A 22,947-nucleotide genomic window follows, 5' to 3' on the forward strand; every position below is an offset into this window, starting at 1 on the left:
TAACTTTGTTAAGTAACTTTCAAAATAAAATTTTGTTTTAATGTTCAAACAGTATTGACCTTTTGAAGACGACTCCATAAAATAAATCCTGAAGACTTTGTTTAATTTCAGTCTTATAAAAATTCGAACTCATTTGGAATTCATTATCAAACACACGCGTGTATCCAATATCATTAAAGATCTGTTTGATGTGATCAAGCCATTTAAATGTCATTTGTCCATTACAGTGTAATTTTGACATTAATCTGTATAAAATATTGCTTAATTTATTTTCATTTATAAGCAATTGATTCCAGAAATCCAGCATTCTTAATTTAACTTTTATATCTAACGGATATCGTCCTAGCTCCCCATAAACCATATACTTTGGAGTTGTAGATCTAACATTAAGAATTTCAGAATTGAATAATTTCAAAACAAACTTCACTTATTTGACCTCTGACCTTAAAGTGAGAGTCGCAGTGACCTATATCCAATGGACAACGTCTATGGATGATGCAGTTATGTTTTACTGAAGTTTAATTATGACATCATTGGCTTTCAAAAATTATGTCCGAATAAAAACGCTACTGTAATTGTGACATTTTACTTGGGAGGAAGGTCATAGTGGCTTAATTTTGATGTACTGTACATTGCTTGTTGATGGCGCAGCTTTGTTTCAAATATAATGACAAGAAAAACAATACTAAAACAATATGGCTCCGTTCGTCCGAAGTTATGTGGACGCTATCAATCTGGTTGATGTGACAGTTTCCCGCGCTGTGTAAAGTGTAAGTGTACCGTGTATAGTTCACAAAATAAACACAAGTCGACACGTTCAGAACCACAGAATTTTATTTTCTACAAAAGTATTTAAAAGAAAACATAACTGTCATCACACAAGCATACACTTACATGCCACACAAACATACCACGCCCCACGCTCACACCACACCCACTTATCATTATTCCATTCACTATCACAGAAAATTTGTTAACAATGTAGATCTGAAACTAATCACTAGATTACTTGGTAAATAATATTAATTTTGTGATATTTATGAACATCAATATAAACAAATATAATAGAAAGTAATTTGATAACTTATCATGGATCGGTATGAAGCTGGATGAGGTTTTATCACGACTGTCGTTCACTTGCGAGTTCGTTGAGCCCTGGACTCGAACATGGATTTGTTTCGTTATTGTTCTGGTGTTCATGTGAGAGTTCGTGTGAGAGTTCGTGTGAGAGTTCGTTGAGCTTCAGACCAGAACGTCGATTAGATCGCTCGCTCTTCTTTTTCAAGGCACGTCTCTGGCGCCGTATCTGCCATGACTTAAGGCGGATACTGCTCTGTCGTGATACACTCCCGATATATCCATTGTTTGTTTCTGTATTTTCTTTGTCATCGTCATCCAAGTCAGACAGTGATGTATCGAAATGAACAGATCGCGGTCGGGTTTTGGGCAAGTTGTTCTCCTCAACAACGTTTTCATTTGATGTCTCCTCGACACGTTCTAGAATGTTCTCTGACGAGCCTTTGTCCATCGACATTGAACTGTCACTTTCTTGTCCTGTCAACTGATGTTTCTTCACCAACCATGGCCGCCTCTTTCTCCAGATACGTAAAGACCTGTTCTGTATGCTATCAGTACGTGATAGAGACTCCAAACTCTCGTTCATGGATGAATAACCGCCATCTGAAATGCTCAGCGAGCTGCCTCCCGCCTTCAGCTCGGACTCGACGTTCCAGGAGAGTTGTGAGGCAGACGACAGGGGACGTTTTGATCCCCTAGGTTTCTTATCTAAGACGAAAGACCCTGGTTCTGAAAACACGGACACTGGACGGACTTTCTTGTCCGATAGATCCGTCAATGAGATACAAGATACGGTGTGGACAGGTTCCTGTGGGGAGAGGTCCTCTACGCTGTAACGATGTCGCCATCTTGATCGTAGGGCATTAAGGAAAAACGCCATTGTCTGTGAATATAAAAAAGAGGGGAATTAAGTTTATTTTCATACAAACAAACAAGTAAAAATCTCCACATCCCACACTATTACAGCTATTTGTATTGTAATGCAACGAAAACTTCTCTTTTTCATCATAGACTTGTGGATCAAATATTCTGTGTGTACATACACATACAATATTTAAGCAAACAGTTTGGAAAGTGAATTTTCAACCTTTGACACTTCCTAAGGATACTCATACACCTGTCCAACATTCATGATTCATTATTTTTCATACGATTGAATTAAAAAAAGTCTTGATATATCTTAAGTTTATAAAAACAAAAACAAAAAAGAAAAGAAAGAGAAAAATAATAAACAGAAAAAACAAACCAAAAACAAAACAAAACGAAAAAGGAAAAAAAACAAGAAAGATGTCATATCCTTTGGGTACGAAAATTAAGTTTTAATGTTGATTGAGATGTGAAAGATATTCTTAAAAAATAGTTTTTTTATAGTGAGTTATGATGTTAATTCTATATCGTACTGCACTAGACCACATTGTCTTAATAGAAAAAAACTGGAATTAACTGAATATTAAATGTTATTTACAAAATCTGTTTGTCTTGTTCACTAAAGGAATTAGATTATTAGTAACAGCATATGCAGAACATTGATAGTAAATTTTAAAAGGTAATTTAAACTAATTTTGCTTTTTATGCGAAAGGGTACCGCCAGCGTTTACTTAAATACCTGTACATACAACTCAGTGACAGTACTTACCGAAAACTGAATTTAAAACCGTTGTGTTTAGTGTTTAAGTCTACACGTCCCTTTATTTCCACGACTTTTAAATGTTTTGGTGTCCGACATTCGTTTATATACCCACATGCTATTACCATATGCAAATTAGCTATCCCAATAGGCTACTGATGGGTCCCGTGATATAGAAGACGTCACGAGATGCGGGTAATTCCAACTGACTCATGTATGTACGGGCACCTGTGTTCTGACCGTTGAGTGCATTGGGTACAGGTAGATTTGACCAGTTCGCACCTGACTGGAGATAATTTGACACCATAAAATAGACAAAGTCAATAAAATTCACCTCATGCTACGACTGCCGGGGTTCACCTTATCAATCTGTACAGAATAAAATTCATTATTTTGACCCACTACTTGGATTGAACAAACATCACACACGTGAAAAACACATTTCACTTCAAATTGAATATCAAATACAGAACAAAAACATAAAGAATTCAGCATTATGTAGCTATTGCGTCCTTCAACATTTGTTTTGTAATGTAGAAAGTTGAAGTGATATTAGACTGTATAACAGATACAGAATACACAAAGCATGTGGTCACCCCACTTTATTCTCAACTGTGGTCAAGACTCGATCAAACGTAATAGCTGCCAAAGGCAAATTGTTGACATTATCATCGTAAACTAAAATGAAAAGGTAATACCGAGAATTAAAAACACATCTACGATATCTATGTTATGAGAGTTTGACAACCTCAGCGATATCACTTACTCTGGTCTGTGAAATTAAAAACATTGAAAGTAACAAGAACTGCGACTGAAAATTTGCCATTTTATATAAAAGTGTATTAAAAAAATAAGACATTCTGAAATCATTTGACAAATAATATTTAAGCTAACCTGTTGTCGTCCGCACGTGAAATTCAGTCGGCCGCTGTATATTACACCGTCTTGTAACAACAAAGAACAAGTTACATTTCAATATAAAATTTTAATTGAAGACGGGACAATATGGCGCTCAGTGAGACTGGAAGGCTGCGGTCTACTGCCTCGATAGATTTAATAAGCGTTAATTGATTGTAAGCACGACTAAGCAGTTAAAGAGCATGCATGACGTCATTTCCTTTTTTGAAATGTAAGTTACGACTCTTGTCAATTACAATACACTAAACATTTTCAATGGGCGTTAACAGAATTCTGAAAACTTCCTGGTGATATATAACTCTAAATTCGTAACCGCATTTCTTACAGTTGACTAAAGCGAACAAAAGACGAGTTTACAAACCAGATATCTTTATACAATGTGAAATATATCTGTATGACCCCGTGTTCTTGACCCACTTCGTAAACCCAACAGCTTGGTGGTTTGTATGACGTAGAATGTGGTATTTAAAGAGTTGACAACTTCATCGACGATAAGATCGTCTTTGGAACACATGCTGTCATTTTCAGGAAGGTGTGACCTCTTTATATTAGGTGTTGCTATGGAAGAAAAGTCTGAATGAAGATCTGATCGTTTACAGAGTACAAATCGCTTTTAAAACCGTAATAAAGTTGATAAATTTCCTAAACAAACTCAATCTGCGGTTTCTAAGTGGGAAGTGGTCAGGTCATAAATAAAAAAGAAAAACATCTTTTTTCTCGAGTCAATATCTTCAAAGAGAACTTGTGGGTAGAGGTGTAGAAAGCAATCTCTAGATTGAATATTTACACTATTTGAAAGTTCAAATTTGTGGTCAACAGATTAAATTCAAACGCTTTTTGAAGGTAACGTTCATATATAATAAACATATTAAGGAAGACAGCTTTTGACTTCCTCAGTAATTTGTTCTATCCCAAAATACGAAGTTATAAACACGATAGCTGATATACACTGACATATGTTAAGATCCAAGGATTTGAATATCAAGTATTTACATGAATTGCGACACAAGAATAATCTATTCACACAATCTACAATACGATTTATTATTATGATTTCGTCAACTGTATGTATTCAGTTCATCACTGCAACTTTGAAACATCTTATGTACATTGATATTGCCGTCATGGCGTAGTGGTTAGTGTCGTTGAGTCATGAATGGTGTTTAGTGACCAGCTGTACACAGAAGACGGAAGCAGGTTCTGACATTCTGTCCGCATTCTGCTTACTTTCTTATCTATATACATGTTGCGGTAGATAGTCAGTTGATAAGATGATTTTTTAGCAAATCGTGCATGGATCGGCAGTAAGGTAATGTTTTATATAATTCACAATTACGTGATACCCGTGAATAAAAAAATATGATTTATTTTTTATAAATCTTCTCTACCAAGCGCATCTGAATATCGGCGCCATTACAAGATATGGCGAGATTTGTCTCCATGGACATATCCAAAGTAAACTCTCGCGAGATCGCCGAGAATTCCAAGATGTTCTTAAAACTCTGGATTTCGCAATAAAATATTTCCACAGCCTAAATTCATGCAAGCATTCAGACCCTAATACGCGTTTAAAAGCTTTATTTTGTTTTAATGGATGAAACGGACTAAATGATGTTATTCATACTGAAAAAAACGTTAGCGAAAAACAATATAAGGTCTTGTCTTGTGTAATTAAAAATCTACTTTGTGTAAGCCAATTTCCATACTTAAGCTAAATAAAAATATTCATATTTTCAACATCAACATAACAGTTTTTATTACAAATATAGGATATGGAAGCGGATAAACTGGAAAACAGATACATGAATAAAAATTATGATTTTGGTGTTTTGTGTAACTGGACATTTTCACAAAACATTGACGGGGTAGACAAAACAGGGAAAAGAACACAATATGACACAGGCATTTTTTCCTCGTTTATATTTTTTTTATTATCCTACAAACGAAAATGATAGTTATTCAACACATTTTGATTTAGAATTGAGAGTGTTTTTACGCAATATGCTTTAATCCCACCTGGCCAGGATTAGGTTAATAAATCTCACCGTTTCGAGACACACCTTTTAGAAACATACTCTAGTATGGGTATCGGTGGTAGAACTTCAAATTACCTTATATTATGTAACGGATTGTGGAAACAAAGAATGGTTCTGACGTCAGTCAGTGGTGTTCCAATATTTACCTTATTGATAAAATGGCTTGGTTTGACCACTGCCCACCACTCTGTGTGACCGCAACCAATATATATATGTAAATGTACTCGGTGACCTGCCCGAGAGACGCTGCTTAATCTACACACGGGCTGAGGTACTACACAGGAGGAAAACGAACCCCAACAGATCGCTATGGTACATTGTAACAATGTATTTCCGGCATGCATTTGACAAATTAAAATGACGATGTCATGAAAAGTGTATTATGAATCAGGATGTGTTCATGAAACACTATTCCCTGGTTGCAACAAAATTCTGAAGTGGGACATTAAAACTGAAATGTGTAGGGCATGTGCCAATTGCATAAACACTTTGTGAAACATTAAATGTCTTCATTGTGCTAATATATATATATATAATTAATTGCAAATGTAGGTCGAAGGTCATGATCAAGGTCACGTGGTCAAACATTGTGGTGCCACAAGAAAGGTCTCTTCACAAGGAGCACACATGCCAAATGTGAATGCCCTACCTCGTACGGTGCAATAGTTATGTACAAGTTTACAACAGACAAACAGACAGCACAAAACAATATTCCCGATCTTTTCATCTGGGGACATAGATTTGAAGCATGTACAAAACATCAGTCTAACTCCGAGAAGCGAGCTCACAGACAAATTGTCAGCTAAATAAGTCCTGTGTTAAGTTAAATGGTGTAACTCAATATTGCTATATGACCCTGCAAGTACTCATTTCTGTATATATATATCTCCTATGTCATATCCATGCACTACTTTGGTGCACTCGTTAAAACATTTTCGATGAGCGTACTTCAGTTCCTCTGAACAAAAAACTTGTTTGTTTACATACATAATTTTCACACGACGACAATATTCCCACATATGTGTAAAGTAACATGAAGTCAGTGCTAACATATGTGTAAAGTAACATGAAGTCAGTGCCTACACATATGTAAAGTAAGATGAAGTCAGTGCCTACACATGTGTAAAGTAAGATGAAGTCAGTGCCTACACATGTGTAAAGTAACATGAAGTCAGTGCCTACACATATGTGTAAAGTAACATGAAGTCAGTGCCTAAGCATATGTGTTAAGTAATTTGAAGTCAATGCCTACACATGTGTAAAGTAACATGAAGTCAATGTCCACACATGTGTAAAGTAACATGAAGTCAGTGCCTACACTACATGAAGTCAGTGTCCACACATGTGTAAAGTAACATAAAGTCAGTGCCTAAACACGTGTAAAGTAACATGAAGTCAGTGCCTACACATGTGTAAAGTAACATGAAGTCAGTGCCTACACAACATGAAGTCAGTGTCTACACATATGTAAAGTAACATGAACTCAGTGCCTACACATGGGTAAAGTAACATGATGACAATGCCTACACATATGTGTAAAGTAACATGAAGTCAGTGCCTAAACATATGTGTTAAGTAACTTGAAGTCAATGCCTACACATGTGTAAAGTAACATGAAGTCAGTGCCTACACACGTGTAAAGCAACATAAAGTCAGTGCCTACACACGTGTAAAGTAATATGAAGACAGTGCCTACACATGTGTAAAGTAACATGAAGTCAGTGCCTACACATGTGTAAAGTAACATGAAGTCAGTGCCTACACATGTGTAAAGTAACATGACGACAATGTCCACACATGTGTAAAGTAACATGAAGTCAGTGCCTACACATATGTAAAGTAACATGAAGTCAGTGCCTACACATGTGTAAAGTAACATGAAGTCAGTGTCCACATATGTGTACAGTAACATGAAGTCAGTGCCTACACATGTGTAAAGTAACATGAAGTCAGTGTCCACATATGTGTACAGTAACATGAAGGCAATGTCCACACATGTGTAAAGTAACATGAAGTCAGTGCCTACACAACATGAAGTCAGTGCCTACACATATGTAAAGTAACATGACGACAATGTCCACGCATGTGTAAAGTAACATGAAGTCAGTGCCTACACATATGTAAAGTAACATGAAGTCAGTGCCTACACATGTGTAAAGCAACATGAAGTCAGTGCCTACACACGTGTAAAGTAACATGAAGTCAGTGCCTACACATGTGTAAAGTAACATGAAGTCAGTGCCTACACACGTGTATAGTAACATGAAGTCAGTGCCTACACATGTGTAAAGTAACATGAAGTCAGTGCCTACACATATGTTAAGTAACATGAAGTCAGTGCCTACACATGTGTAAAGTAACATGAAGTCAGTGCCTACACATGTGTAAAGTAACATGAAGTCAGTGCCTACACATATGTGTAAAGGAACATGAAGTCAGTGCCTAAGCATATGTGTTAAGTAATTTGAAGTCAATGCCTACACATGTGTAAAGTAACATGAAGTCAATGTCCACACATGTGTAAAGTAACATAAAGTCAGTGCCTAAACACGTGTAAAGTAACATGAAGTCAGTGCCTACACAACATGAAGTCAGTGTCCACACATGTGTAAAGTAACATAAAGTCAGTGCCTAAACACGTGTAAAGTAACATGAAGTCAGTGCCTACACATGTGTAAAGTAACAAGAAGTCAGTGCTTACACAACATGAAGTCAGTGCCTACACACGTGTAAAGCAACATAAAGTCAGTGCCTACACACGTGTAAAGTAACATGAAGTCAGTGCCTACACATGTGTAAAGTAACATGAAGTCAGTGCCTACACAACATGAAGTCAGTGTCTACACATATGTAAAGTAACATGAACTCAGTGCCTACACATGTGTAAAGTAACATGATGACAATGCCTACACATATGTGTAAAGTAACATGAAGTCAGTGCCTAAACATATGTGTTAAGTAACTTGAAGTCAATGCCTACTCATGTGTAAAGTAACATGAAGTCAATGTCCACACATGTGTAAAGTAACATGAAGTCAGTGCCTACACAACATGAAGTCAGTGTCTACACATGTGTAAAGTAACATGAAGTCAATGTCCACACATGTGTACAGTAACATGAAGGCAATGTCCACACATGTGTAAAGTAACATGAAGTCAGTGCCTACACAACATGAAGTCAGTGCCTACACATATGTAAAGTAACATGACGACAATGTCCACACATGTGTAAAGTAACATGAAGTCAGTGCCTACACATATGTAAAGCAACATGAAGTCAGTGCCTACACACGTGTAAAGTAACATGAAGTCAGTGCCTACACATGTGTAAAGTAACATGAAGTCAGTGCCTACACATGTGTAAAGTAACATGAAGTCAGTGCCTACACATGTGTAAAGTAACATGAAGTCAGTGCCTACACAACATGAAGTCAGTGCCTACACATATGTGTAAAGTAACATGAAGTCAGTGCCTACACATATGTTAAGTAACATGAAGTCAGTGTCCACATATGTTTAAAGTGGCATGAAGTCAGTGCCTACACATGTGTAAACAGACATCATGTTACACTTTCTTTTGGAACAGCTCGTGGCAACTGTTTATTTAGAAAGTTCTGAGTGAAATTAACATACGAAATTGATGTTTTGAAATTTAAGTTGATGGAGACGTAAAATAAAAATACGTTAGAAAAAAACTACCTTTAGAAATTCCTGCTCTTGTTGATCTGTCACAAAGTTCCTGAAACTGATACTATTCAAAACATTGTGACGAATAGTTACAAATGTTTACCCCTATCCTAAAAATAAGGAAATAATACACAAAACACAAATGGAAAGTTTTACTGTTAATGACGGGGCAAAACAATGCACATTATCTATTTTAAGGTATGAACGATCTACCAGAACACGCATATAAAGAAGACTTTGTGAAGTTGTTTAAATATCTCTTATATATATATATATACATTCTTTCTTAATTGTGTATTTTTGGACCATTTCCGAATACCGATTTCGTGGTGTAATGTCTCGACCCGGCGACCGGGTATTTCCAATACTGTTCCTTTTGAGTGACTTTAAATGTCGGTTGACACGAATTAGTCACCACTTCGGTTTGTCATTAAATGTGAGGTTTACCCTGATGCATTAAAGGTCGAGAGAATATTGCGGACAAACTTTAGAATTGAAAAACTTCATAATTGAAGTATTCCCAGTTTGTATTACCTATGCAATCTTCGGGATTGCAGGCGGTAGTAGACACTGCTGTTGGACAAAGTCCCTGAAGTTTGTCGTAACCTGCATATCAAATTACATATGTACTTGACAATTGACTAAAATAACCAGATATATGAAAACTGCAGAATTTATTTACCTATCGAGTCAATGCACTTCCCAATCCAAATTATGATTTTTTTTTTCGATCACTTTGGATTTTGCTCAATCGATTCTAAAGTTTCAAATCTTAGATCGTCTTAGCACCACAGATGAGTCCTAAAAGGACGAAACAGATGTATGGTACACTTTTTAATTCTGAATCAAGTGTGTTATAAGATGCTTTAACTTGTGTATCTCTTGTATAACCTGCTGCAACTTATTAAAGTATTGATATAGAAGTGTCTTAGTTTCAGCTCTCTTCAGCTATGCACTTATTAACAAATAGACAAATGAAGAAACATTCCGAAGAGAACCTGGGTATGACGAATACTGGTTTTATCATCATCCACGGATTTAGTTATATATGTTTGTTTTCATCCAATTTTGAAATCTAACTAAGTATTAATTTTCATAACTAAAAGCCCTTTTAATCTGATTAGTTAAAACTGTATTTTGTTTTCAACATTTCTGTATCAACTTAGGTTGTCATTGTGTGTAAAAGGATTGGAAAACCTTTCCAATCTGACACCGTGGCCTTTTGTCATTGTAATCGGCTTAGACAGTGTGTCGAAAAAGTCAGGTACTGAGGTTTGTTCATATCGAGAAAAAAATGAAATACTGTGTGATATCTATATATTAATTTTACAGCTCATCGAAACGGTTAGTTCGACCGATGTACACTTCAACTGCTACTTCAGTCATACTTCTTTCATTTGAAAACGAGGTACGGATAAAAAATGGCGCCGAAAATTGCAATCTATCATGATCAAAATGTAAGATCATACAAAGGGGATGGTAAGTCTATCACATGGTTGTTCGATAGAACCAGTGTCACAGAAAAGTTGTATTTTTTCTTTCTTTTTGCGTTTCTTTCATTTTATTGTTTTTTTGTTTTTGTTTTTGTTTTTGACCTTTTTTACCGTGTTCAAGGTAAACATACCTTAGTTAAAACGTGTTTGTTCTATTTTTAGAGATATCGTCATCGATTTAATAGACTGTGTGAGGACAGGTACTTGGGAATCCCTATCTGCCATACCTGTAATACATACACGTACAGTATTTCAACAGGTAGACTGTGCTGTGAAATAAATTATGAAAACGACTTTCCAGACTGTACAGGGCCTTTGAACTAACTGTTCTCCTGGGTGTAGCTGAGTAGCATTATGTTAGTTGTTTCACATCGATAAATTGATACATATACGATAAACAGATTGACCTATTGACCTTTAGTGATATAGATTTTGGCATTGAATGTCTAGTATAACAAATAAAATGTGTTTGACGTTAATTTCTATAAATATTCATGAGTTTTGTCAGACCAGCGATGAAAAGAAAGGGAGACGATGATACTTTTTCATTGGCGACGACATCGACGAGGTCGTCGTCAACATCTCACTCCATTTTTCCCGCAAGTCCAAATTGAACCAAACCTGGCATAAAAATAGATCATGCTGTTGAAACGAAAAGTCATATGAACCCACTATAAGAGACATGAATTTGAATAACATCATACTAGTTTTGTTTGTGCGTGTGTATATTTTTGGGACTGAAAAACACAGATACCGAGAAATGACTACACAATTACATTTTTAAAAATGTATTTTCCTTATTTTCTTCCGGTTTTTCATTTTTACTGCGTTAAAGTTCGAAAAAAAATGATAAAAAGGATAGTGTATTTTGCGTTTCCCTTAAAAATCACCATACCATCACAACGGGACTGTCGAGACACATAATACACTATCGTAGAAATTACGTCTGATTCTGGTCGAGTTTGGTACATACTTACGGCATTGTTTGAACGATCGATGATATAGGTCAGTTCGACATATGATCTTTGTCGTGACAAAATGAACTGCAGTGACTAATATATATATATATATTTATAACAAGAAAATACCAACATGTCAACATAAGCATAATCCAAAACTGAAATTCACTAAAAGTGGGACAAAATATGACTAACAGAAAAATTTACACGGAAGCTCCTGAAAAAAATAACAAGGCCAGGTGTTCCGAAAGAGTCTAAAATGAGATAAAAGTATACCAACAGGCAAACTAACCAGCATCAAACACGTCTAGCGTCATATCGCACAAAGAAATAGGGTATTTTTCAATGAGACCACTATAACGACCGTAAAACTTTGCCATAATTTTCACCAACCTGCATCTTTCGAAACCCTAATCTACAAGTATGTCCGTCAGTTGATGACTTCTTGCTAAAAAATCGTGATTATTGAAACAGGACCTTGAATATCGAATCAACTTCGACACGTAAACACGAGATGTCAGGAACGCAGGAATGTTGCTAACTGAAAATGGGGAATTCACATTGGGGAAGTGAAATCATCACGTTTATCATACAGCTTGGTGGAAAGCCGTCCAGTTTGGTTTCGAAGTGGGAAAAGATCGATATACATTTATGTCGTCTTAACGTGGTAAAAGTCAGTCACGTGCGATCAAATGTTCTGTAAAGAATACTGAAATTACCAATCTTAGACAAAGCAATTGTAATGTCGGCGTTCTTCTGCAAAGCTGAAACGAGTATTGAACTTACAACATGTCTAATTCCAATTTGGTGTGATGCCCTCAATTCGTACTGGAGCACATCCAAGTGAATTCAAACCCTTGACATTTACACAAATAGCTGGATGCAAACACTTTATATAGCATAAATAACGGCAGTACTATTGTGTTTATAACAAGCTTAATTCTATCGTTTAAAAGTCGCATACCATGTTTATGTAGAAAATTTAAAATAGATATAGTTACACACGAGTCGAGAGCCAAATCCCTGACAAAAGACACATATTTTAATACAAATTTAGTGACCTAGCCAGTAATTAATTAAAATTTCACTAGAAAACTGTTTCGTCTTTTTATAAAACTCGGTTATTTATGCTCACAACCGAAGTGTGTAAAACCTAGACCATGAATTAAATACCAAAGCAAATGGTAAGATATCGACCGGGGAGGTGCCCTTAATCCACAATTTATTAAATTTCGTAAAATTTTTACTTTGGACATGGTTATACTCTGAACTGTGCCACTTACAAATCATTTGTGTTGGTATAGATTCTGTTTATTATTGGTTCAAGAAATAAAGCGACACATTTTTGTGGTTACGTGTTATAAGTATACATCAATGTTTCAAAGGTAAGAACACATGCCCTCGTTGTAAAAAGATGTTTGTGCAATTCCACACAACGGCGAACCTGGTATTTTGAGGCGCATCCCATCTAACCCAGTCCACCCCCAGCAGAGCCCTACCAGAGACTATGTATGTAACATCTTACCCACCCCTCCCTACCATCTTCGTTATAAATTTATCTTGCTATTGTTTTTCTTTAAGACGATGAATCTGACTACATTTTAAACACTGGGCTGGGTGAGGCACGCGTCTTACGACCAGGCTTGCCACTGCATGGAACTACATAAACATTGTTTGTAATAAAGAAAATATGTTCTTTCTACGTGAACGATAAGAACACGTTACCACAAAAATGCATCACATTATTTTCTGGATCAGCTGTCAATTGTAAAATAATTAACGTTGGTATTCGACAAGATATTCCTGTCGGGCCGTATGTTTATACACAACAGATGTGTTCAGATTTGTTTTCTGGAATAATGTTATTTTTGGAACGATAATATCACAAAGTCATCCCTGTTACTAGAGTAATTATATACCTCGCACGTTCCTTGCTTCTCCGTATCACCAAGATTAAGCAATCAGGTTCCACTTATGATATTCATTGTTCTAATAACCACAAAAATTTCTCCAACTTTTCGAAATCGTATGTCCCCCCTCCCAATAAAATTCACAGGAAGTTAGACTTTCACAAAGTCACTAATTCTTCCTGAAGGTTGACGATTATGTAATTGTTGCACCTGATTGACCCCGGGAAGGTTGACTTAAGAATTTGTACTTTGTGTACATTAGAGGAAATCTTTAATTGTACAATTAATTAACAAAGTCCAATTAACGGTAAACTGTAGATGAAATTAAAATCTGAAATGTGTGTTGCATAGACATAAGTATATTCAAGGCTAGAGCACAAAGGAATTAAACCTGACACAAAGCCAAATAGAAAACTTGAACATTGGTTTGATAATTAACAAAATAATTAAGCTTTGACTAAAATTGTAATTAAAACATGTGCTGACACAGCCTTGCTTGTAAAGTAGCAGTTTGAATTCTGAAAAATTTCGAGTTAAACACAAATGTTGAAGCTGTCACTCCATTATACTGGAGACAAAATCTCAGTTTGCTGACCAGAAATGACTTTGATTGGTTCTAGTGCCTGAACCAAAGGCACTCCATTTATTTTGTAGCAGGAATTCTGAAAAAAATATGTACAACCACCATTTGATTTAATTCTGATAATTTTCATCACATGAAAGATCCATTTATTCTATCAACCATTTTGTTTTTCTGATCAATCTCAAAATTGTAGGGGCACCAATGAACGGACCATTTCATTGAAATTTGAGTGAGATCCATCTAGTATTTTTCAATAAAAGTGTTAAAAAAATTTAAGCTTTCAAAATTCAAGATGATTGCCTGCATTTCAGGCAGTTTGAGTTTCTGATCAGTCTCAAAGTCAAGAGGACTCCTTTAAGGACCAAGGGGGAACATATGAATTTAAGAATGATCCAGCCAGAACTACGATATAGAGATAGGAAAGGCTATAACTGTCAAAATCCAAGATGGCCATCCCTCAACTTGGGACGAATTGAAATCTGAATATGAAATCTGAGTATATTGAACCAGAACTGGGATAGTGATAATAAGTAACCAAAATCCAACATGGCTCCTGAGAATAAGGGGGCACAACTAGGAATCAAGAGGAATTATTCAATGAGCCAAAACTAGGGACCAAGGAGAACCTACATGTGAAATGTGAGAGCTCCAGTCAGTAATTTTCATGGCACAGCATTAACAATAATCAAGAATGGATGGACAAGAGAAGATGGATGAAGGCCAATGATGGGTGGGGGGATACCTGTTCCTACATAAGTGACTAGAAAAGCTTAAAATTTGGAGGCAGTGATAACAAAACAAAATGAGTGTTTCTAAAAAGTCATGTCTTTTATTGCACAGAGTCAACAAAAATTATTTGCAGAAGGTAACAAATACCTAAAACATATATGAATTTAAATATAAACACATTTCACAACACATGCTATATGTAGGGTAGGTAACACGATACCTATGTACATAATGATTCCACATATACATCAAATACAAGGGTACACAGGTACATGTACAACACACATGTACACATGAATGTACAATACACATGTACTTGTGTAGAGGTATACTTCACTGGTACACAGGTACATGTACAACATACAGGTACATGTGTACAGGTATACGTCACTGGTACACAGGTACATGTACAACATACAGGTACATGTGTACAGGTATACGTCACTGGTACACAGGTACATGTATAACACACAGGTACACCTGAATGTACAAAACACATGTACTTGTGTACAGGTATACTTCACTGGTACACATGTACAATAAACATGTACACCTGAATGTACAAAACACATGTACTTGTGTACAGGTAAACGTCACTGATACACATGTACATGCGCAAAAGTACACTACACATGCACATATAAAATACATGTGCACATGCAGAGGTACTCTAGAAAGGTACAAATGTGGAGGTACACTACACATGCACATATGTAGAGATATGCTACACAGGTACATGTAAAATACAAATGCTTAGGTACACTACACATGTACGCATGTAGCTGTACAATACACATGTATGCATGTAGCTGTACAATACACATGTACACATGTAGCTGTACAATACACATGTACATATACAAAACATAGACACCTTATATATATCTCTGTAGTTAATGTACAATGGAGGGTTACTATGAGTAAAAGTTATAAATGTGTACATATTGTAGATGTACACATGTTGATGACAGGCACATATGTACAAATCCCCACATCACTCCTGATACACTGTACCAACTCCGTTCTATCAACAGTTGAGACAAGGCTTCATGCACTGAAGCATATTAAGCAGCAGATGACAGTATTATTTAAAAATGCATAGAAAATTGATAGATAGTAACCTGTAGGTCACCCTCAATACATCCCCCATTATCACCTCACTACCTCCCTCACTATGTCCCCCTCCCTCGTAACTTTGTCCTCTCTCCATCCGTATCCTCACTACAACTCCTATCATCCCCCCTTCCCCTATCACCCTCGCTACATTTATGTTAACAAGACAGAAACACATATATTCCTTATTTGGAAACAATTCTTGATTGAATGACTTTGGAAAATTCATTTATTACCTGGACTTAAAATGATATCTGGTTTTACACCTGAACATAAGTAACAGAAATAATTCAGAAAAAAAAAAAAATCAACAGAACATTTTGACCATTTTTGATATCGTTAAAGATGACCTCACTAAGCACTAAGTGTGTCCATTATAGTACAAAACAATAAACCATACTGTATTATTCCTGCAGTACCTTCAACTTTCTCTAACCATGCAACATACACATGTAATATTAATTCATTTGAAATACACAAAGGAAAATATTGATAGAGGAAACTTTACCTTTCACTTTCCAGGCTTATAGATTAGAGGATTCGGTGTCCTCACATCATTTCAGTCAGATGGAGGTGAAGAATTCTACTTATTAATTTTCAGTTACATGTAACTTTAGATAGGCCAAAATTGTGTGGTACCTGAAATGTCTGCAATTTTCTTTTTATAATCAGTCATTTAGGATTAGAATTTCAAGCAATAATGCTTATCATTTTCAACACTAAATTCACTGACATCCATACCAGTTAACCCCTAAAAGTCTTGTATCTATAGTTATAAGGACCCTGCAAAATTTGGTAGTAATTTATGTAATTCATGAAACCCATTATCAACATGCCACACAGTGTGAAATCCTTAAGATCAGTCAGTATTAGTGAGCAAATATCATATTTCCATGAAAGTGGTAATAAAAAATTTGCATGGGATTATCTACAATACTAGATTTGTGATCTGGTCCAGACTAGTCACTTTGGAACACTGTAAAATACCTTGTAAGTAATTTTTGTGGGTTTGCTGTTTTTGTTATTTTCAAGGATTTACATGATCCATGAGAAGGCTTATGTCCTCAAATTCTTAACTTAATTCTTAATTCTTAAAAATTTCAGTTTTCAGCATAAAGAAAAAAAAGAAAAAAAAAGAAAAAGATGAAAAAAAATCTGTGTTTCCTGTTTCCTGATTGTAATTTTTTTTTGCTGATTACCCAATTTTTTTTTTTTTTTTTTTTTTTAAATTTTGGCAAAAAATTATTTTTGATTTTTTGTTTGCTGGCAATCCCAAGCAGCTTAGACACCTGACCTGTATTTACGTTTTATAAGGACTAGTGTCAAGCATGTCTTAAAACTTATTTGGGGGAAATATCCATGCCATTATCTGTTTTGGCGATAAAATTTATTGTGCACACACACCTAAAGACATGAACTTTCTAAAAACCAAACATGAGATAAGGTGATCCAGACAAGCATGTATATCAGGCATTTCTTCTGAATGATCTAAACTAACATTGCTTTGACAGATACTGACAAAATTTCTATTTGTTTATTTTTCTTTTCTTTCTTTTTTAAATAAAAAAAAATTATTTCATAGCCCACAAATAACTTGGGGGAAGCTACATCAAAAGTACCGAAAGGAATCTATTAACACACATATACAACACTTAAACATACCAGACACATGGGTATAAACCATTCCCTTATCAATATGTAGTACTGGAGTAGTCAGTGTCAAAAGTAGATATTATTTGGGGGAAAAAATGCCTGCTAACCCCACCCCCCCCCAAATTTTTTTTAGGCCGAAACAGGAAAAACTGATTTTTTTCCCTATTTTGCCCAAACAATTTTTGTGATCAACTTTTCCCAGAAATACAGTACAAGTAACCACAGAAGAGATAACTGGAAGAACTATGGAAGAACTACGAAATTTGAGCTACACTAAAGTTAAGAGATGACAGCAGCTATTGAGTGGTAGAAGTATATAGTATTTCTATATCCAACTGATCATAACCTGAAATACACTATATGAAGTAATCTGGTCAGTTGACAGCGGTGTTGATAACATTTACAAACATTAATTAATCTTTCACTCAACGTACCACACTAGTGTTACTGGATTACTCAGTCATAGTTAACACAGCTAATTAGAGTTAAAGTCTACTTGTAAATTTTCAAACATCTGTCAAATAGAGACAGTATTTGAATGGCAATATTACAGAGAGAAGATGAATATGTTTCTCACACAAAGTGATGTTACTGGCCAAGACAGGTAACCTCACAGGTAAAACAAGAAATCAGTATGACTGATATAAAACAGGTGATTCTAGAATCACTGAATCATTTGATGAAGCATGTTTAGAAAACCACACAAGGACATACACTTTATTTAACAGTATTTCTGAATTTCTTTCACCAGAACATGTCAATCTAATCAAAATGAGAATTCCGATTTAATTTTCGACCTCCTTAAATGTGACGAGATATGAAATACAAAAAGGAAACACGAGATCTGATTTTTAACTAGATCCTAGGAAATGCATTATGTCTAGAAATCAAGTCTCAACAAACTGGCTATGTCAAGTTTACATTGTACTAGCAGAGCTTGGAGGGACCCCAGTTGATCAGGGCCCTATACAGAGCCATGATTCAATGTAATCGCACACAGTGTTGCCAACTCACTTCCCAATTCATTGAAGCACCAGTATGATATTACAAATGATAGAAATTGTGAATTTGTGGAGCACAGCAGGACCTCATTTGTGACATATTCTCTTCTGTTTGTAAATTCAAACATTCCATGATCTTCCACGGACCTATGTATCATCTGAATTATAATAACTCCGTAGGAGAGGCATTTTACAGTATAGGTTCTGTCCATTTCTGTTCATTAAATGATCTTTGCATTTTATTCCCAGTATCAAAAAAAGTCACAATAATGAAATGAAAATATGTTTCTATACAAATGCCCCCTGACCTTTGACCCTTGTTTAACAGGTCATGCCAGATAATCTGATAAGTTGTCAACACTGCGTACACATGACTGACAGCCCACATAGAAAAATGGGTATATCAACAAAAGTAATACACTGATGCATAGCTTTTACACTAAAACTTCCAAAAAGCATTACAGACAAGTAGAAAATAGCTGTCCAATAAGTAGCTAGGTTTGAGCCACTTAATATATAAATACAAAAACATGGTCATGGTGTTATACAGGTATGTACAGTGTCATGTTTTATATATAGCGACTGTACAGAGTTCCTACGTACAGATTATATACATGTCACATAAATATGAAATGATATATTTACAGGTAAACTCCTGTTCAATGATGTGTTAATAAGGAGCCCAAGACATGGCACAGATCCCCCTCCCAGTGGCACAAATCTGCAACCCAGTGGCACAGATCCCCCTCCCAGTGGCACAAATCTGCAACCCAGTGGCACAGATCCCCCTCCCAGTGGCACAAATCTGCAACCCAGTGGCACAGATCCCCCTCCCAGTGGCACAAATCTGCAACCCAGTGGCACAGATCCCCTTCCCAGAGGCACAAATCTGCAACCCAGTGGCACAGATCCCCTTCCCAGTGGCACAGATCCCCACCCCAGTGGCACGGATCCCCAAACCAGTGACACTGATCCCCACCCCAGTGGCAGACTTCCTGACCACAGTGGCAGAGATTGCCATCCTCCTGGCACCAATGGTCCTTCCAGTGGCAGAGAATTGTGTGCCATTGGGAGAGATTCTCTACAGCAGAGAGCCCAATCCCATACCAACTAAAATAAGCACATACTAAGATTCAAAGCATTAGGAAGCAGTTATATGATTCCTAAATAAAGCCTAATGAAATCTCAGCATGTCAACAGAAGAGATTTCTTTGGTGGAAATAAGGTCATGGATTTCCAGGGAACGTCAACAAATATATAAAGATGCATATTTGTTACATGTCTGTTGAAATGCTTTCTATTCTTGCCTTGGTCAATGTTTTTCTGTGAAGATCTGTTCATTGTATTATATTGCTGGCTAAATGTGTTGATAAACACACATGATATAGCATCCAAACCCTTGTACAGAAAACTTTTCAATCATGTTAACTTAAGATCATGTTAAAAAACTCAAAGATTGTACTTAAAATATCAAAGTATTCTCTGAAAAGAACATCCAATAAGTTATATTGTAATACTGCCAAAATCATGTCATGGTGCATGAGAATTCCTTGAACAAATATTTACATTTTGAAGGGTAAATATTGAATCCTTTAGTACAATAAAGATGACAACCTTACCCTGACTAGAGATGTCATGTCCAGACCACTCCAGACAATGTATTGTAATCTTACATAATACAACAGTAAAGTGACAAATGTTATGTTCCTTAGATACCCATAAAATATTTAAAATCATTTTAGTGGTTGAAGTCAGTAAAATATATTAAAGAAACAAAAACATTATTTAAAAAGACATGATGAAAAGATTATTTGTTAAAATAAGTATACCTGGTGTTAGTGTTAATGTGATATTACCAGTTAAGAACAGGGATGAAAGCATCACAACAAAATCCACGATTGAAACATCTAATTCAATGACATGTTAAATCAAACTGGATTTTAATGTATTATTGAGAAAACGTACCTGTGAAAAATAAAAACAAATATAACAAATATACAAACGTGCTGTTATTTTGTTAAAACAGAGAATCATTTTAAACTGTGTTAAATTAAACTGAGAATGATTTCAAACAAACTTCTCAATTTCTTGCAAAATCTGAGAATTATTTCAAATTGACTTCTTGTCTTGATATCGTACTAAATCTGAGAGTTATTTCAAACTTCTTGTCTAAATATTTTGCTGCAAATGAGAACTATTTCACTCTAATTTCTCATTATCGACAGATTGAGGAGTCAACTGTCATTTCCAATGTCGATTACAGTGTAGTAATGACATTGTGTAGATGTGTATAATGACTGGTGTTGTAACTCATGTACATATGTACACTTGAAACTGAGCAAAGAAAAACATATACAAATATTGGGTTATTTACAAAACAGAGTAAACCGCAGGCTGATATATATACATAAACAACAGTATCTACAATAAAACTCGTTTCTTTTTACAAATGGTTGAAAACAATCACACAGCTTTATGAAACTTAAGCATATTTGTACAAACATCAATTACTTAACTAAATGGAAAAAACAAAAAAAAAAGTGTATTACTTGTTATTATGACAGTCACATAAAACTGACACAAAAATGGTCACATCTTTTATAAGGTATGTAGTAAAATAATAAATAGTATGATGTTGTGCAAAGTTATAAACATTTGATCCCCATGTAAAACAGATTACAAATAGCCCTTTTGACCTTTCACTCACCATACATTGTTACACTCTGTCTATAGACCCTAGCCCAAAACACACACACTATACCAGTTAAAGCCATTTTCCTCCAGTGTGAACAGAGCACTGCATTGAATGGACAATTTCTCTTTATGTTAGTCTTGATAAAATTCTAATTTAATTAAAATATACTTGAATTTACAAATTCATAATTATGAAAAAATGTTCAATTTAATGAAAAATTTTTTAACACCAATCTAAGAAAAAGAAATTGCGAAATGCATGCAGGAGTAATTTAATTCAATTTCATTGACAAGTCATCAAATTGCTTGTAATGTGTATCAGCTGTGAGGTAAGTTGAAGTCGAAGTGTCAAGCCAATCAGTGGTCATTTTGACCTCTACCAAGGTCATTCCTGCTTTTGTGGTCTCTCACAACCAAATTTTGTGACCATATATGCCCTCGGTCCCTCACAACACTATGTTCCACTCCGTTTATCTGCTATGGTTTATAACGAGACCATCACTATGTGAAATACCCTGTTCTTCGACTGATGTGTTACATAGTGTGGCCGTCACAACACACAGAGACATGCTATCGTTGATCACTCAATTAACGGTCGATGATTCTTCTCTAAACCGTGTTATACCTCAAGAAGTTCTATTATGACATATTCATCAACACTAAATTACAGAAATCTTTTCCAAAGAAACCAGTTGAGAATTCTGTGAGGCTAGGAAATGTCTAAATGAGGTTTCATATAAAGCTATGTATTCGGTCAATCCATTCCTGGGCTGTTTTAGCATCAAATGCCAGGAAGTTGTACACTCGACGAACTGTCTTCAGCTGAAACACAAAATAATACAATATTTACATTCATACCTTACGAAAGGGAGACAATAAATCATTGTTACAGTACAATATTTGGCTTATTCTGCCACCAAACCTATCTGTAAGTATTCAACATGTCCCTGGGGTCAGACATGGGCACAATTACTCCAAATGGGGTTAAAAAACTGAAACATTGATTTTTGAGACCATATGAAAAGGTTGCATAATGCAAAAAAATAGGACATGCTAATGTGGAACAGTCCTTATATTGGATATCCCTAAATTGATTGACTGAGATTCATAATTAATCCATTTGAGCTATTGATAGTAATGTTTACGTTTGTAATAATAGTTTAAGCAATACTGAGTCCCTTACACCCAAGGATACTTTAAGTCAAATTAGGACAAGATATCTATTCCAACACAAGACAGAGTTTTCAGACTTAATACTTTTTCCATATTCAGCCTCCTTTGCCTTGGGCGGCCAGGCCCATTGTATACAAAAGATTGCTTCAGACCAAAGTTGGTCAAGATCTGCTGTCTTTTAAGTGATTTTTGTGAAAAGTTGATGGATGGACGGCATAAGCTCACTGATTCTTGGACCAAGGGAGCTAATAATTGATTGAATAAGATTATCAATTATTGATATCAATTAATGGA

General features: G+C 35.5%; 2 protein-coding genes across 2 annotated transcripts in view; both read right to left on the minus strand.

Moving 5' to 3' along the window:
* Positions 1-1,120: 1,120 nt before the first annotated feature.
* On the minus strand, positions 1,121-1,957 carry LOC132550711 (uncharacterized). Its single transcript, XM_060214803.1, has one exon. It carries the CDS (start codon positions 1,955-1,957, stop codon positions 1,121-1,123), a length of 837 nt encoding a protein of 278 aa, XP_060070786.1.
* Positions 1,958-17,901: 15,944 nt separating this feature from the next.
* The window catches only part of LOC132550685 (myotubularin-related protein 13-like), a 57,048-nt gene continuing 52,002 nt past the window's right edge, over positions 17,902-22,947 (minus strand). The window contains exon 41 of the mRNA XM_060214776.1: positions 17,902-22,302. Coding sequence (XP_060070759.1) covers positions 22,213-22,302 — 90 coding nt within the window. The 3' untranslated portion in view covers positions 17,902-22,212. The remainder of the gene's footprint in view (positions 22,303-22,947) is intronic.

Source organism: Ylistrum balloti, unplaced genomic scaffold (genome assembly GCF_031769215.1).
Source record: "Ylistrum balloti isolate Yb309-2 unplaced genomic scaffold, AGI_CSIRO_Ybal_v1 Utg370140, whole genome shotgun sequence".
Classification (NCBI taxonomy): domain Eukaryota; kingdom Metazoa; phylum Mollusca; class Bivalvia; order Pectinida; family Pectinidae; genus Ylistrum; species Ylistrum balloti.